We start from the raw sequence: 18249 nt of genomic DNA, 5'->3' as shown, positions 1-18249 counted from the left end.
AGAAAATAACCATAAGCGATCGCATTCCTCTTCATGCGATCGCATAGAGAAAACGCGTGGCCCAGCTTCCTCTCCAGTTTTCCCTACGCGATCGCGAACAATGCCACGCGATCGCGATGCACAGACTGGCCCAACCTACGCGATCGCGGACTTGCCCACGCGATTGCATAGAACAAATTTTGATGTTGCCCAATTAAGCCTACGCGATCTCAACCCCATTCACGTGATCGGGTAGAACAAAGTCGCCTCTACCCAAATTACTCTACGCGATCGCGTATAAGGAAATCAGAAGAAAAATACCAGCAGCTATCAGCAGTCTCCCAAAGGCCAAAAGTGATCCGTTAGCCGTCAGAAACTAACCCGAGTTCCTCGGGACCTCAAGAAAATATACCAACAAGTCCCAAAATATCATACGAACTTAGTCGAACCCTCAAATCACACCAAACAACGCTAAAATCACGAATCATCCTCCAATTCAAGCTTAATGAAACTTAAGATTTCCAACGTCTACATTCGGTACCGAAACATATCAAATCAAGTTCGATTGATCTCAAATTTTGCACACAAGTCATAAATAATATAACGGAGCTATAAAAAATTTTGGAACTGGATTCTGACCCCGATATCAAAAAGTCAACTCTCCAGTCAAACTTCCAAACTTAAATTCTTGTTTTAGCCATTTCAAGCCTAATTTAACTGCGGACTTCCAAATAAAATTCTGAATACGCTCCTAAGTCCAAAATCACTATACGGAGCTATTGGAATCGTCAAATCCCGATTCCGGGGTCGTTTTCTCAAAATATTAACTGAAAGTCAAACTTAGCATTCTAAGGCCAACTTAAGGAACTAAGTGTTCCTATTTCAACCCGAACACTCCCAAAATCCCGACCCAACTATCCCCGCAAGTCATAAATTAATAAAAGTACATACATGAAGTTTTATTTAGGAAAATAGGGTTCTAAAAATTAAAATGACCGGTTGGGTCATTACAGATTGCTTTTCAGTTAGATGTCAATAATGTCTTTCTCCATGGTAACCTTCATGAGGAAGTTTATATGAAGATTCCACCTGGGTTGGATGTCTCTTCTAATTCTGAATCTCCTTCATTGGTCTGTAGACTCAAGAAATCCTTATATGGCCTAAGGCAGGCTTCTAGACAGTGGTTTTTTAAATTGTCTGAAGCCCTGCACTCTAGAGGCTACATTTCAAGTCTCAATGATTATTCTCTTTTTACAAAGTCCTCTTCTGATTCTTTGGTTGTATCGGCAGTATATGTTAATGATATACTGCTGGCCGGTGATGACATTTCTGAGTTGAACTCTTTAAAAATGTTCTTGGACTCTTAATTTAAAATCAAGGACCTAGGTTTGGTGTATTACTTTCTAGGTTTGGAAATTTCCTAGCAACCCCAAGGATACTTAATGAATCAACATAAATACACCACTGACCTTCTTCAAGAATTCAATTGTCATCACTTCTGCCCTGTTTCTACACCATTGGATCCTTCTGTTAAGCTTACTTTGGATATGAGAGCTCCTGTTTCTGATCCAAGTGTCTACAGAAGACTAATTGAAAAATTAAATTTCCTACAACACACAAGACCTGACATCTCTTTTTCTGTCCAACATCTAAGCCAGTTTCTTCAGAAACCCCAGGTTCCCTATATGATGGTTGTTCTTCATGTTCTAAGATATCTTTTGCATGATCCTGCTCAAGTTATTTTACTATCCAGTTCTGCTGATTTTTCTCTTGTGAGTTTTTCTGATTCTGACTGGGGATCATGTGCCATCTCTTGCAAGTCCGTGAGTGGGTTTTATATCACTCTTGGTGGCAGTCCTTTATCCTGAAAGAGCAAGAAACAACCTATAATTTCTTTATCTTCTGCTGAGGCTAAATATAGGGCCTTAAGGAAGTTGGCTGCAGAAGTTGCTTGGTTGGTCCGGCTCTTAGGTGATCTTGGTTTGGACATATCACATCTTGTTCCTGTCTATTGCGACAGTCAAGCTGCCCTTCACATTGCCAAAAATACTGTTTTCCATGAATGCATCAAATATATCGAGATTGACTGTCATTATGTGCGTGAATGAATCACTGCTGGTCTCATTACTTTACATTTTGTCTCTACTTCAAGTCAACTGGCTGATATTATGACTAAAGCATTTCCCAGCCAGCTGCATTATGGTATTCTTGGCAAGCTTGGTGTTTCATCACCCTCAAGCTTGAAGGGAGGTGTTAGAGCCCAGTCTGCACACAACTGGCCCAACATCTGACCCGGCCCAATTTCTCTTTGTAATGAGCATTAATACATTGATGTATTTTTCTATTTTTTCCTTGTAAATATAAAAGACTGCTGGAAAAGATTCAGAGGGTTATATTCTAAAAAGTCATCTCCTGCTTCTCTCTTTTCTATCTCGCCCCTTCTAGGGTTTTCTCCTAAATAACACCACCATAGCTCATTCAGCTTTATTCGAATATTAATAAGGAATTTTGCCCTATCTATGCAAAATTATAAACCTAATCACTACTCTTAAAGATGTTCTCATTTAATTACCTAGCATAATCACATGTACCAATTGTATACAAAGTAAGGAATTAGGCTCCAATTTGTCCATTTTAGGTTCCAATCTCTCTCTCTTACATGTCTCAGTCCAATTTGTCCATTTTAGGTTCCAATCTCTCTCTCTTACATGTCTCAGTTAATTAATAATCCATTAATTAAAGCAATAAGAATGAAGTCGAAAAATATATAATAATATATACTTTATTATCAAATATTTTGAAACGAATTTAGTTTTAAAAATGATTAATATTTGTAATTGAAATGAGTATGTTTTACCAATTAATCAAAAGAAGAGATACAATTATACAAAAGCGTGACTGTGGTATAATTATTGTCATGCCACTCATGATCACTCGACAATTTTGATGGCAAAAATTGCAACTAACTTTAACTAATTTCAACTCCCCAGTACAAACAAACTAACTCAATTGATGACATTACATATTGAATTATCATAGAAAGCACAACTTAATTTCAAAGCTTAATTGTTTATACCTGGTCAATCAGACACTAGGATCAACTTATTTATTTGGTGATCAATATGGAAATGACCTTACATCATATAATCTTTTCCTAACTTTACGGTTAGGAAAACCTAACTTACTTGTTGTAGAAGGAGGAGTAAGATTTTATGTCCTCTCCATGTATTTCCTTTTTAGATTCTAATATATAAGTTGGGGTCAGCCTAAACTCCCCGTGATGGTGAGATTTATAAATAAATAAAAAATAAAAAATAAAAATAAAAAAACACACTACTATTAACACTATAGGCTGTACAGAACTTAAGAAAACAATTGAAAAGTTATTTTTGTTTCAGCTCGGTAAAGAATGTCATTAGCATAAATCTCGTTGCAAAATCCACATTGTAATTATTTTATCACTTCATCTTGCCCATTACTTTTAATCTTGTCAATTAATCAATCGAAAAATCTAATCTAAAACGTACTAAGTCATGTCACTTTTGCCTTGGTAACAAGAAAAAGAAGAAAATTTACGAGATCAATATCTTGGACTATTAGGAGTTTGTGGCAATTTCAATCCACCTTAGGAAGATGGGCAATTTTAGTCCACCCTACTTTCTTATAATGCCAATTAAGAGGGGCATTTTAGTTCTTAATCGAAATTTAAAGTCAGAATTGATTAAAGTCAATATACTAAACTTTCCGTTCTGGGATGCAGTAGATTACATTTTGCTGAGGCTGCCATAGACTTAACTGCAACGCGATGAAAATCTAGGAAGCTCCACCACATCCTCCACAGTAGTTCCTTTCTTTACTTTTCTTTCCTGCATTCCCAATGAGATTCATAAGTAGCATTAAATTGATTTAATTATAACTCAATATTTGACATGCGATTTATAAGTCGCATTTAACGATTACGATTTATAAGTCGCATTTAACGATTGCAATTTATAAGTCGTATTATGCAATTAGTCTTCAATCCAAGCTATGTTTCGATATGGAAGTATGCAAAATAAGTTTTAGATCAAACTATCACTCACACATAAGATAGGGTTTTACAACTAGAGTAAATTATAGAATCATGTACTCTTCCCTCTCAAATTTCTCCGTCAAAGAGTTAGTGTTACCCCTTCATTATCTTCACTATGAATTCATTCTCTTACTCTCGTAGACTTTTAACGGCAAAGTTAAGACACTAACGAGTCGTTTGGTACGTGGGATAATGGATAATAACCTCGAGATTAGATGCGAGATTATTTTGTCCCGCATTGGTTAAGTTTTTGAATTCAGAATTAGCTGTCCCGAGATTAATTAATTTCATAATTGAATATTATTCTATCCACATTGACAGTGAGATGATAATTTATGGACTAATTAATCCCGAGACAAATACTAAAATAATAAAGATGACCTTCTCCAAGGCTCTTCCCCCAAAGTCTTTTAAACAATCCAAGGTTAAAATTAAAAATAAAAGTTTATTCCAACTTATCAAGTGTACAGTAAATATATATTTATATTATATCCCATATATCTTATTTTTAGTCTAGTAAACGATATATCTTCCAATAAAAATATATTCATTAAATAATCCTGTCAATTTAATATATTTTGGAGCTACTAGGTTAATTTTGTGGGAGTTTGGTAAAAATTAGAGTTGGTTTTGGTTAAAAATTCAGAGTATGCAAGTTGTATAAAAGTTGTGTGTAAGTTGTATGTTTTGATTGGATTTTTATGTATCAAAATTTCGAAGGTATGTTGTATGTTGTGACCAATTCTATACAACAAAAATTTGTATATAAATTGTATATGTTTTGACCGAATTAGTATACATTTTGTGTCTAGCTACTTTTTAAAAACCCAAAAACCAAAGCTAAAGCAAGTAAATATTATCATATTTTTGTAACTATAGGAAAAATTCCTTTTAATAATTATATTACAGTGTTTGACTGAGACTCTAACCGGGTGGCTTTGGCATAGTAATCGTCCAAAAGCGGATTTCTGCCCATTGTTGCCTAAAAGAAAAAGCAACGGAAAAGTTTGAATGAACCTAGGAAGGGGAAAGGAAATTATTTTTTCTTATCCAATAATAATGGAGTAATTACTTTTGTAATGAAATTTGAAATCAGATTAACTCTAATCTATTCAATTTTTTATGTTGTACGAAAAGTCGACAAGTTACTCCCTCATCTCACAGTAGTGACATCTTCTATTTAAGTTAAGTTTTTGTTTTGATATTACTCCTCTTATTTTTCTATAATTCAAGCTTATTTTTCTATAATTCAAGTACTTCACGAACTTCTAACAAGGATTAAACCATATTACTATAATTCCAAGTTGCTTATAAATTATTTACTCCCTTTAGTTTTGATGTGATTCAGTTGTATCAGAATTAGGGGTCGTAATTGGAGCCCAAACACATCCAACCCGTCCAGAGATAAATGGGTTGGGCTACAAACATCTTAGCTCATTGGTCTATTTGGACTGAGCCCAAGTTAACCCATCATTTTTTATAGCTCATTCTGACCCATAAAGTAGCTCAAATACAATCCATAATGCTCACCCAAAACAAAGAGAAATTTTCATAGTTATTGATGCATTCAAAAAATATTCCACAATCTAAAACTATTAATTAAATAGCATATTCTACAACATAAACATAGCAAATGGAGAGGTCGTGAAAATATCCCATAATAATGCAATCTCCAACTAAAATACAGCATGCACAGAACAAGGAAAGAAAATCCTCAAGTGTTAAGCAAAAAGACGAGAGCATACGGAGAGGTCGTGAGAGATGTTGGAGATCTCTTCGTTGGCTTTATATTAAGTACGTATAGTATATTTAATATATGTCATTAATATATGTTTTATATTTGGAAGTAATATATTAATTATCCGCACATCGCGCGGGGTACTAATACTAGTTTATATTACCACTAACATATCACATTTATTATTTATAAATATTCGTATACTATACCAAATATATGTTATTAGTATACTATAGCTATAGTAAATATTATATATTGTTAATATATATATATATATATATATATATATATATATATATATATATATATATATATATATATATATATATATATATATATATATATATATATATATATATATATATATATATATATATATATATATATATATATATATATATATATATATATATATATATATATATATTATATTTGGGACGGTTGATATAGTAGAAAAGGGGAAAAGAGGCTTGAAACATTGGGATATAATGGAATATTATTTAATGGAGAAATTAGAGGAAAAATGAATAAGTTTTTTGTGAGAGAGAATCTTAAGTAAGAGATATATTCTTTTAGGTGAGAGAGAGATTTTAGGAAATTTTTTAATTTTACATAATTTAATTAAAAAGGTAATATTTTAAAATAAATTACATTATATGTAATTTTGTGAAAGTAATTGAAGGAAATTTAAATAAGTCTTAAAAGGATTGTATTCTATGTAAATTCCTCCAAAACAAAGGGGTCTCAACCCAACTGAAGACTTGTCTGAAAATTTACTTAGTTGCCCCATCATCAGTTTCTGTATCTAAGTTTAAAAATGAGAATCTAGGTATTTAACTTCCAATATAAATATGAATAATTTTGTAACTGAGTTGTGGTGAAATTTACTTAGTTAGAAATAACATAAAAGATATTTTCCAACTTACAAATTTAAATACTAATTTGTTATTTAAGAAAATATATTTTGATTCTCATTTTTTTTTTGGGAAAGGAGGGAGTACTTCTTAAGTGGGCTATAGGGCTTCCTGTGTTACATTGTAAAGAACAAATAATAACTACATAAATAGATATAAATCAAAGTTTGTACAGAAAATTGTGTAGGTTATTTTTCTCTAAAAGATTTAATCAACAAAGTTTTCTGAAAATTTTGTATGGCCGGAAGGCTCTTTTCTAAATGAATTATTTATGGAACAATTGCAACATCAAAAAAAAAACTTCAACTAGCCAAACCTTTATCTTGCACAAAGATTTTCTGAAATATTGCCTTTTTTTTCAACCGCTTTTTTTCTTTTTTTTTTTCTTTCTTATACACTTTTAAATATTTACTTAGTTTTATAAAAACTCATAAATATTGAGTATAAGATTAATCCATATGTGTTTCTTAGCTAAAAATTTAAAATTAGATATATAACAATTCATCGTCAATGCATGGAATGAATAAATTAGGAAGAAGCTAAGAAAATAGGGAACATACATAGGTATATAAAAAGTAAAATGCTTTGTTTATGCAAGATGAGCATGATTCTAAATCATGGGTCAAGTTGGACGGGATGGGCTATGACTCATTGTTTAACCCATATTGACCCAACCCATCTTAGTGCAAATATACTTTGGATTGAATTGGACACCCATTTATTGACTCAACCTATTATGAGGCACCCAAGTACAGCCCAATCCGCCCAGAATGATCGCATTTTATATTCTTTTATATTTACCTCATACAATGTAGTCCTAAATACCAAATTGACTGACCTACATGTAGGCGTGTCAATGGGCTCGTGGTCCGCCAAACTTGGCCAATTTGTCCATACAAAGACGGGCTTGAACCATATAATCCAAGAAAAAGATTTGGACAAAAACTTTCCACTAAAAGATATGTAGAGCACTTAAAACCCTATTCCCGCGAGGCTACTAAAGAACCAAGAGGTTATAAAAGGAAGGGCTTTTAACGCATTTAGCTTGTTGATCAAAAGTAATTACAGTAGCTAGTCAAATATATACAAAATATACTTTAATTATATAGAATATTAATTAATTTATATATATATACGGCTATTATTTTGGGTAAAATTTCTTTCATTTCATTTTTAAGGGGGGACTCGTGTAACACCCTTACAGCAGCCGCTGCATTTTACCCACCAATCTAAGTTCGTGACACTAAGAGCCTGTTTGGCCAGGCTTATGGGAGGCTAAAAGTATTTTTTTTGCCAAAAAAGCACTTTTTGAAAAATTTAAGGTGTTTTGCCAAAATAAAAAAGTACTTTAGAGCAGCAGCAAAAGCAATTTTTCTGTTTTTGGAGAGAAGCTACAAATTCTAGCTTCTTCCAAGAAGCAGAAGCAGAAAATTAATTTATTCAAGACAAAAATAACCTTATAATAAATTTATATTTTTCAAATTATCCCTCATTAATTATTTAACATTTTCCTTTTCCTTTTTCTTTTTTTTATTTCTACTATACATTTCTTCTCTTTTTTATTTTAATCATATTTCTATTCTCTTTCTCCTATTCCTAAGAGTATATTTTAAATTTATGTTGAATAATGTATTTTGACATTTAAATTATCATGTAAATAATAAGTAATACCAAACACTCAATGATATTGCTTTGGAATAACTATATTTTATATTGACTTTATTTTATTTTATTTTTACTTTACGTTTTATATTTTAATTAAATTATTTTATGATAAATATTTAAATTTATTTTTTTCTAAATAATATTAATCGCAAATTGAATATTTACTATCATTTTTCGTAATTTGATACTTAAAAGTGCTTTTTAAAAAGATTGGTCAAACACAATGAGCTTGCAAAAAGCACTACTTAAACGAATTGGTCAAACACAAAATGCTATTTTGCAAAAGTACTTTTTCAAGAAATACTTTTGAACAAAAACACTTCTTAAAATAAGGAGTTTTTGACAGTTTTGCCAAACGGGCTCTAAGCTATTGAGGAAGGATTATTAATTTCACACTTCTTAATGTAACATTTAGAGTATCTAATAAATTCTATATTGGAAAGCCCACGACAATTTCCTCATTGCAAACATAATTCTAGATTCAGTCCCAAAAGAACCAGATATGTTTCAGAACTTAATGAGCTTTGTATCTTCAAAATAAATGAAGCTTTTTTTTCTAAAGGCTAAGGTAGGCCGATGGTCTATAATTGTATATGATAGTAGCAGCAAACTATTCCATATAAAATGGGTTTGGTGTAGTTATTGGCTTATTGCAAAGAAGTCACAAGCAGACAAGTCAAAAGGTCACTATTCAAACCAAATTGTACGAGAACGAATTTTAAGGGTTTTTTTTTTCAATTAGACATCTCCTACCCTTTGTTAAACTATGTGAACTTAAGAGACCAATTTTGTAGTAACTCATTTTTTTTGGTTTTAGACATCTGCTATCAGAAATTATTAATTTGCTAATTCAAATTCGCGTAAGGTAAACGGACTAAAGAAGGCAAGACGTCCTCTATCAAGAAAGTTTTCATTTCTATATCCCAATTCCTAGATCCGCAATTAAGAATAGAGAGATTCAAACTAGTACACTGCAAGTTTTGACAGTAATGTACAACTATATCTCGACCTATAGTTTAGAACTTCCAAACATTGCGTCTCATTAATTAGCATTATTAACTTCCTTTACCAATATAAGTATAGACATAGGAAGTTACATTAAATTATCTATAGGTTTCATGTAGTGGCCACTGCTAAAAATGGTTCACAACAAATGTACTATAAAGCCCATTAACACCTCGTCCCTACTATTAGTCCCAACCCACCCAAATCTACAGTCAAATTTTACAGCCTAGGCCTATATTTTTAAAGCTAGCCCTAAAGTTTAGACTCAGGCTAACTACTTTTGATTTCTAGGCTTGTTTCCATTCTTAGTTATAACTCAGAAACTAATTATGGAACATCCAACAGTTCTGCAAATCTTGACACATTGGTTAAATGGAGGCTCCCATTTTAAAGTTAACAAAAAAAAACTAAATATTCTTATTATTTTCAAAAAAAATTATTAATAGCTCCTCTTCTCATTGCTGTTCCATCACCTGATTCATACTAAGGAAAAGCCTGTATAGAGAAAAATATGTTGAAAGACTCCTAAAAATTTTAAAATATTAGAATTAAAGTTAATATCTGTACTATTACTATTCTATTGTCCCTATAAAGCCGGGCGTTTGCTCCAACAGCTCAAGTAATAAAAAGAGAAAAAAAATAATTTCTTAAACAGTGATTTATATTTCTTTTAGTTTTTTCCTCCAATTTTTTCCTGGGAGTTAGGTCGGAAAATAATTTCTGCAGAACTGAAAAAGAATTTCCAAAACAAGATTCATCATGTTTTGAAGCAAATGCTAACGTTGAGTAAGAGTAAAATTTATTAGACTAATGATTGGACCACAATTATGCAGTATATGGAGTATGGACCATTCTAAGAAAGTTTAGATGGCCTATTACACCTATGTCATTTAATCCTACTAATATTGAAGTATGAGTTTAAGTATATAGTACTAGATACTAATAATAAATACCCATAGAAGTAAACAAACACTTAATTGAGTATTCTACTTTCCCCAACTGCCTTAGTTCAGTTACATAAATTTTACTCATAAAAGTTAACAAACACTTAAATGAGTATCCTACTTTTCGAAACAATCTTAGTACTGGTAGGAAATTGTATTTATTATACTTACATGGATGCAAACAAACTAGAAACTTAATGTAGTAAACTGTAAGGATTTGGGCTGACCAATACGTATACTTGTTTAATTGCTTTGTAGTTGACTAAAGTTTAAATGTTGATTTAATTGCTTAAACCTAACCCTTAGTAAGTGGGGTCTTTTATTAGTTTCACCTCTACTTGCAGTAAAGGTGCCTAGTGGAAAATCGTTTGCGCAGAATCTAACGTTTATAAAAAATTATACTTATCATGGTTATGTGGGGGGAAAAGGAGGCAGAAATGCATAATAAATTATTATGGCTAAGAAACAATATAATGTGAGAATCAGGGTGTTCGTAGGTCGGTACGGTACAGTACAGTATTTCGACATTTCGGTTCGATATTCGGTTTCTTAAAATGGTATACCAATACCGTACCTAATTAAATTTGGTATGGTTCGGTTTTCTTCTTTCGGTTTCGGTTTATTCGGTTCGGTAACTTATGTTTTTTCAGTTTGAATACTAACTAGTGCATAAAGTCATAGATTGTAATATTCTTAATTAAAGTACTCAAAAGTAGTACAAAACTAAAAATATTTCTTGATAAAAGTTTTGTCCAAAGCTAGCAAATATCAACCTAGAAAGAAAAAAACTGTACATAAAGGAATAAATTTGATCATTAGAAATGTCTGGTGACTTGCTTAGAGTTAATTGATAAACTTAGAGAATAAAGAAAAATAAAAATTTAGATTTTTAAATTTATGTTATAATTAATAATATGTGTATTGTGTAATATAATATATATTTCGGTATGTTAACGGTATTTCGATATTTTATTTTAAAATACCAAATACCATACCTAATACCAATATTTTTTAAAACTTATACCAAATACCATACCGAATACCAAAATATGGAATACCAAATACCAAAATTTTCGGTTTCGATATGATAATTCGGTATTTACCAAATTATGCACATACCAAGTGAGAACATATATTATACATTTATTGTTTATGTATAAACACCTAGTATTCAAATTTCGAAGACACATATTGATAGAGAAAGACATTTCGACATATTTAGTTACAACAATAATAACAACTAACCTAGTGAAAGCCCACAACTAAGGTTTGGGGAGGGTATTGTGTATGCAGACCAGAGGCAAATTCAAAATTTTAACTTTATGGGTTCTGAATTTTAGAACGACGACTTTATGGGTTCTAAACTTAATATTTTTTTCATATTTAATGAATTTCTTAATACAATTATACAATTAGAGCAAAAGTTACTGGTCAGCCGAACCCGTACTCGGACTACAAGCGAGGCCTGGCTGGGCACCGTGCGATAAGGCTTCGCATTCGCATAGGGAAGACCGCGTTCACGAAGGACAAGTTTGGCAAGGCATCGCGTTCGCGAGACTTTCCCTTGCGTTCACAAAGAATAAATCTGGGGCATCACAAAAATGTGTTTCGCGAACACGAGGGTGCTATCGCGTTCGCGAAGAAGAAATTCCTGGACAACACAACTTAAGTTCTAGAAATGGTATTTTGTCCCAATTTTCATTATTCAAGATTTTGAGCTCGGGTAAGGCGATTTTTGGGCGATTTTTACGGAAAAACACTGGGGTAAGTATTCCTTATCATATATTGATTATATTTCATGATTCCATACTCATTTACATCATGAATATGTGAATTTATGGAAGAAAAAAATATATTTTTATAAAATCTTTCAAAAATATAAAATGAAGATTTGAAAGCCAATCCGATGACGGAATTCGATAATTTTTGTATGGTTGAACTCGTATCGGAACGGGTGTTCGTATTTCGGGAGATTTTTCGGGATTCGAGACGCGGGTCCCACTATTGATTTTTTAAATGAATTTCATATTTTAATTCGGAAAATCAGTAAATTCAGATGGAATCAATTTCTACGATTTGTATATTGAATTGTTTATGACTAGATTTGAGGATTTCGAACGCGAATTCGCGAGGCAAAGGTTTATTAGGATCTTGAGTTGGTTGCAAATCGAGATAAGTGTCGTGATTAACCTTGACTTGAGGGAATAGAACACTTGAATTATTTGCTACATAAATTTCATGTGTAACGATGTATAGGCAAGGTGACGAATGCCTATACTTTGTCAAATTAATTATTTGCTTAATTATTTAAATATCTTAAATTATTTTAAGATATAAATTAATTATTATAATAATTATTTCACTCATATTCCTTGTCAAATATTAATTCTTGAATTCCTGCAATAATTGTACATGTTTATTTGATTTATGTGTCTTAATTGCTACTTGGCATTTAGCATATTAAATATTAAACTGTCTATTTTCTCCCTGATTTCCACAATTAATTGCTACTTGTTATTATTTATTTCATAAATAAATTTTAATTATCGCATGACTTGATGCTTAATAGTTTCTCATTGAACGTGGTATTTATTGAAGTATTTTTTTATTACATTTAAGAGTTGTTAAAATATATTGGGGGATCAGTTTGCACGACGCAAAGGAAATAAAAATGAATATATTGGGGGATCGGGTTGTACGCCGCAACAGATTTATTTAAAGTTTATATTGTTGGAGCGGATTGCACGCCGCAACGGATTTTATTCTAAGTTTATATTGTTGGAGCGGGTTGCACGCCGCAATGGAAATAAATTAAGGGATTATGACTGCTGAATTGACTTCAATTATTGATAGTATTTACCGGTCTTACTACTATTCCTATTATTATTATTATTATTATTATTGTGTACAGGTTATTGTAAGCGACCTGCCTTAGCCTCGTCACTACTTCGTTGATGTTAGGCTCGGCACTTACAGAGTACATGGGGTTGGTTGTACTCATACTACACTCTGCACTTCTTGTGCAGATTTCGGAGTTAGTCCCAACAGCGTACTATAGACTTGCTCGGATCTCAGCTACCCAGAGGAGATTTGAGGTATAACTGCACAGCGTCCGCAGTTCTGAATTCCCCGTCTACTTTATTTTAGCTGTGTGTTTTCTTTCAAACAGCTTTATTTTATTCAGACCCTTATTTATATTATTCTAGAAGCTCGTGCACTTGTGACTCCAGTTCTAGGATGGTATTTAGACATCACGATTATTATGGATTATTCACTTTATTTTAGACTTTATTTCTGCATTTTTTGCTTTGTTATTAATTAATTTAAAATTTTGTTAAAATGACAAATTATATTCTAACGTTGGCTTGCCTAGCTTGTGAAATGTTAGGCGTCATCACGGTCCCGAAGGTGGGAATTTCGAGTCGTGACAGCTACGCACGTTGAGACAAACTTTGTGGTGGAGATTTAGAGATGCGGTATGTTGAAGATTACGTGATAAAGGTGGATCAAGTTTATTTTGTTAGAAAATTCAGGCCGGGGGAAGGGGGAAATTGTTGGGTGTTTGTCCTTATTTTATCACCATATTTGGCTTTCCTGAAACAACAACATATTTACCACAATTAGATTTTTCTTCTATTAGAAGAAAATTATAAATCTCTCATATTTGGCTAGTCCCTTTTCTTGGATGAAAAGTTTTGTACCTCTATAAATTGAGGATCTGTCTTTTTATTCAGCAACATCAACTATGTAGCCATATGGGGTTTGAGAGTTTTGTTTAGAGGGAGAACTTTTCGGGACAAGTGTTAGTGGATTGCTCATTTACACCCGTAGATGTAGGTCAATTGACTGAACCATGTTAAATATTCGTGTCCCTTTTGGTATATTTTTCTTTTATTGTCTAATTTATCATTGTTAAAAGTTTGTTTTACTAGCTTTCAAATGACACGTGATTATTTCGATCCTAACAAAAAAGGGATAGAATAGACCTAAAATCACATGCACGAAGTTGTCTTGAAATACCTATAAATTCTTGGAAACGAATCTTATTTGAAATGGGAAGATCTAGGATATACGTAGTTGTCTATCTAGGGCTCTTAAGCATGGTGCACATCCGGTCTGACTATTCTGTCTTTGTATAGTACATAACCTCTACCTCTTGGTTTGGGAAAAAGGAATACACTTGATTTTAACACTTTTTTGGTGACAAGTATATTTACATTATTAACTATTAGGTGTGCCTATTGTTATACGTGCGAGGCACGTATATAGAAACTAACACTATATTAAAAGCATGAAGGCCTTAACGAAATGTTGTTCGTCTTTTTTATCCTTTAAAAATATATTTTACATTGGATAAAATTATAAACTTCAAAAAAAATTTCCACTATTTAGGAGTTCGAAATCAAATAAGTTTTGTTCAAATAAAATTTTTGATATCTTTTCCTAATAAGAAACAAAATATCAAGATAATAAAAAGAATACAAAAAGTAGGAGAAAAGTTTCCTTTTCCAACCAGGGAAGTCTACGATTTGTGAATTTTTTTTTATTCTTTGTCCTTTAATCATACAACACCAATTTTGCCTTTTTATTTTCCTTTCTTATAAATTATTTGCTGTTTTTAAAATTTAAATCATATATATTTCTTTAGCATCTTTGTTGTTGAATCCGTTATTTTCTATTCTCATTAAAATACTAAGGCAAGTATTGATATGAACTAATATCTACCATTAGATTTTGAAATAGTAATTATTTTTAGAATAATAATAATCAGTGTTTTAAAAGGCGAGGTCATGAGGCGAGGCGTTTTACGTAATACTAAATTACCGTAATGCACAATAGCGTTAAATAGATGGACAAATGTTTTGGCAAAAAAGAAACTAATATTATTACTAAGATAGTTTATTACATAATTTGACTAAAACAAATAAGAATTATCTATGAAATTCATCTTATAGCTAATAGGATTTTTTAAACTATTTGTCTCGAATGGATTAGCAATAAATTTTTATTAACTACATAATTTGTCTGTTGCTATTTTTTTTAAAACAAAATTTATAGTTGACATGTCTCTAAGACTGTAATACATGGTGCGTAGTTGATCATTTTGATACGAAATTAAATCCAAAGAAGGGGACACATAAAAATTCACCGAGCCTTTAAAATTATCTTGATTGTTTTCATGCTTAGCTAGGCCATCCGCTACTTTATCAACTGAATATGATAAATATTCGTCATTTTCAAGAATTTTATTTTCAAGAGCTTATATTTTTTAAAAAATTATACACATTGTATATGTGTGTGTGTGTGTATATATATATATATATATATATATATATACAATCATGACAGAAAGGGAAACCTCTCTCTGCTATTAACTATATAATAAGTTCATATTCTTGTTAAATTTAAACGTATGTTTTGTTTTAAGATTTCAACATTTCCCTATTTATGTTATCCTGTATTTCTTAAAACTTTCTAATTATGTAACTATATATTTGTTAAAACCTGAACATATCACTCTAAGTACATGGTTAGCTTTTTAATTTATTAATAACTACAATGGATTAACCTGTAAATTTTAAAAAAAAAATCAGTCGTAATTGTAACCTTTTAAATTATTGAAAATTTATTGTATTGTGGCCAGGTCAAAGAAGCAAGTGCTATGAGTTATATTGAAAAGAAGAAGCGAAAGGAGTAATATAACAAAAACAATTTAAAATAACTCCCTCACTTGAATAATCTAAACTCTCGGTACAACCATGACTGAGAGTTTAATAATTTAATCATGTAAGAAGTAATAATTATTTTTTACTTTCACTTTGTATTTATGATGATTATATGAGTTGAGTTTAAAGAAAAATATATATATATATATATATAATAAAAGGAGCCAAGTGGCATAGCCATAAGATGACAAATGTAGATTTTTTGGACAAAACTCCAAAAAATTTGTAGTTTTAAAATTATTCTATAATTAAAAAAATAATCAGGTCTAAATATACCCCTGTACTTTCGAAAATAGTTGAAGAATACTCCTCGTTATACTATTGGGTTATCTATACCCCTGCAGTCATACTTTGGGTTCAAATATACCCCTCATTTAAACGGAGGGACACGTGTCATCGCCTTGTTGGCCAATTCTAAATATCTCCTAATTAATTAAAAAGACACATTATTTGGTACCCGAAAAGTAATTTTCTAAAGCAATTCTTTTTTGTAAAAACTGCAAAAAAAAATGAATTTTTTTAAATAAAAACTGAAAAAAAAGAAAATATATTTTTTCCAATTTTTACAAAAAAACTGCTTTAAAACAAACTCAAAAAATATTTTCAAAAATAATATTTTTCTAAAAACTGAAAAAGAAATGAAAAGCAAATTTCTAAAGCAATTAAAAACTAGAAAAAACTAAAAAACATTAACTAAAACTAAAGAAAAAAAAAAGAAAATATTTATTTTTTCAGTTTTTACAAAAATATTGCTTTTCAGTTTTTTTTTAGTTTTTACAAAAATAATTGCTTTAGAAATTATTTTTCAGTTTTTTTAAAGCAATATTTTTCTAAAAACTGGAAATAAATATTTTTGATTTTTTCAGTTTTTAGTAAAAGAATATTCAGTTTTTTCAGTTTTTAATTACTTTAGAAAATTACTTTTTATTTTTTACAAAAATATTATTTTAGAAAATATTTTTCAGTTTTTTTAAAGCGTTTTTTTGTAAAAACTGAAGAAAAAAAAATATTTTCGTTTTTCTCAGTTTTTAGTAAAAAGAAATCAGTTTTTTTCTAGTTTTTACAAAAAATAATTGCTTTAGAAAATTACTTTTCGGGTACCAAATAATGGGTCTTTTTAATTAATTAGGAGATATATAAAATTGGCCAACAGGACGATGACACGTGTCCCTCTGTTTAAATTAGGGGTATATTTGAACTCAAAGTATGACTGCAGGGGTATAGATAACCCAATAATATAACAAGGGGTATTCTTAGACTATTTTCGAAAGTACAGGGGTATATTTGGACATTTGCCGTATAAGCATTGTCTTGAGCAATGCCAAGTGGCTTACTATTAGCTAACACGTGGCTACTATGGATACGTTTTGAAATAATTTTTTAAAAATAAAATAAAATAAGTAAATATTATTTATAAATTTACGCAATTGAAAATTGAGACAATAGAATAAAATTTAAAATTAAATTTTGTAAGAGTAACAAAATATATATCTTTTATTTTGTATAAAATGAGAGTAGCGGAAAGAATATTAAACAAAATAATACGCTTTTATAAATTTATATTAACAATGTAATAATACTAAATATTATATAATATAATAAAAAATAATAAAAAGTTATTCGATTACTATATAAGTCTTCTTTTTTAATTTAATATATAATTTGATGTTGTTATATTGTATTGACAAATGATATGACAATTGAAATATATTAATGCAATACGGTCTAATATGTTCACACAATTTCGATCACATTTAATATTGACCATGTATTGTGCGGGTACGGCTACTAGTAAGGATTTATATCATCGATCCCAACTTATTTGAGATCGAAGCATAATTATTATTATCGATTTAAAATTACTAAGCATCATTTAGAAGAAATAAGCTCCTAGTTGCATAAAATTATCATATTTTGGTTTCTTTGTTTTTTGCTTGAGTGAGCCTTTGAAGATCAAGACATCTATCAACCAGAGAATCCAACATACCTTGGCTCAGTGGCTGTTGATTTTGTCCGGTCTCTGCTTAATTATATTTATGACTCTTTATTTTCGCTAGTTTTGACCCAATTTTTCTATCACATAAGTATTGATATAAATATAAGGAATTTTCATAAACCAATATTGTTTAGAGTCTAGTTACTATAGTTTGCCTATTACTATTCGTAACTACTATTTAACTGTTATTAACTTGTATCACTTGTATTC

At 30.6% G+C, this 18249-nt stretch overlaps 1 protein-coding gene across 1 annotated transcript in view; it reads left to right on the top strand.

Moving 5' to 3' along the window:
• LOC142172069 (uncharacterized) overlaps positions 1–1346 on the top strand; it is a 28597-nt gene extending 27251 nt beyond the window's left edge. Inside the window, exon 3 of the mRNA XM_075235835.1 lies at positions 993–1346. Within this exon, the coding sequence (XP_075091936.1) occupies positions 993–1346 (354 nt within the window). The remainder of the gene's footprint in view (positions 1–992) is intronic.
• The last annotated feature ends 16903 nt before the right edge of the window (positions 1347–18249 follow it).

The sequence above is a fragment of the Nicotiana tabacum genome, chromosome 17 (assembly GCF_000715075.1).
Source record: "Nicotiana tabacum cultivar K326 chromosome 17, ASM71507v2, whole genome shotgun sequence".
NCBI classification, from domain to species: Eukaryota; Viridiplantae; Streptophyta; class Magnoliopsida; order Solanales; family Solanaceae; genus Nicotiana; species Nicotiana tabacum.
The sequence above is the reverse complement of the archived record's forward strand: the minus strand, read 5'-3'. Positions and strand labels throughout refer to the sequence as shown.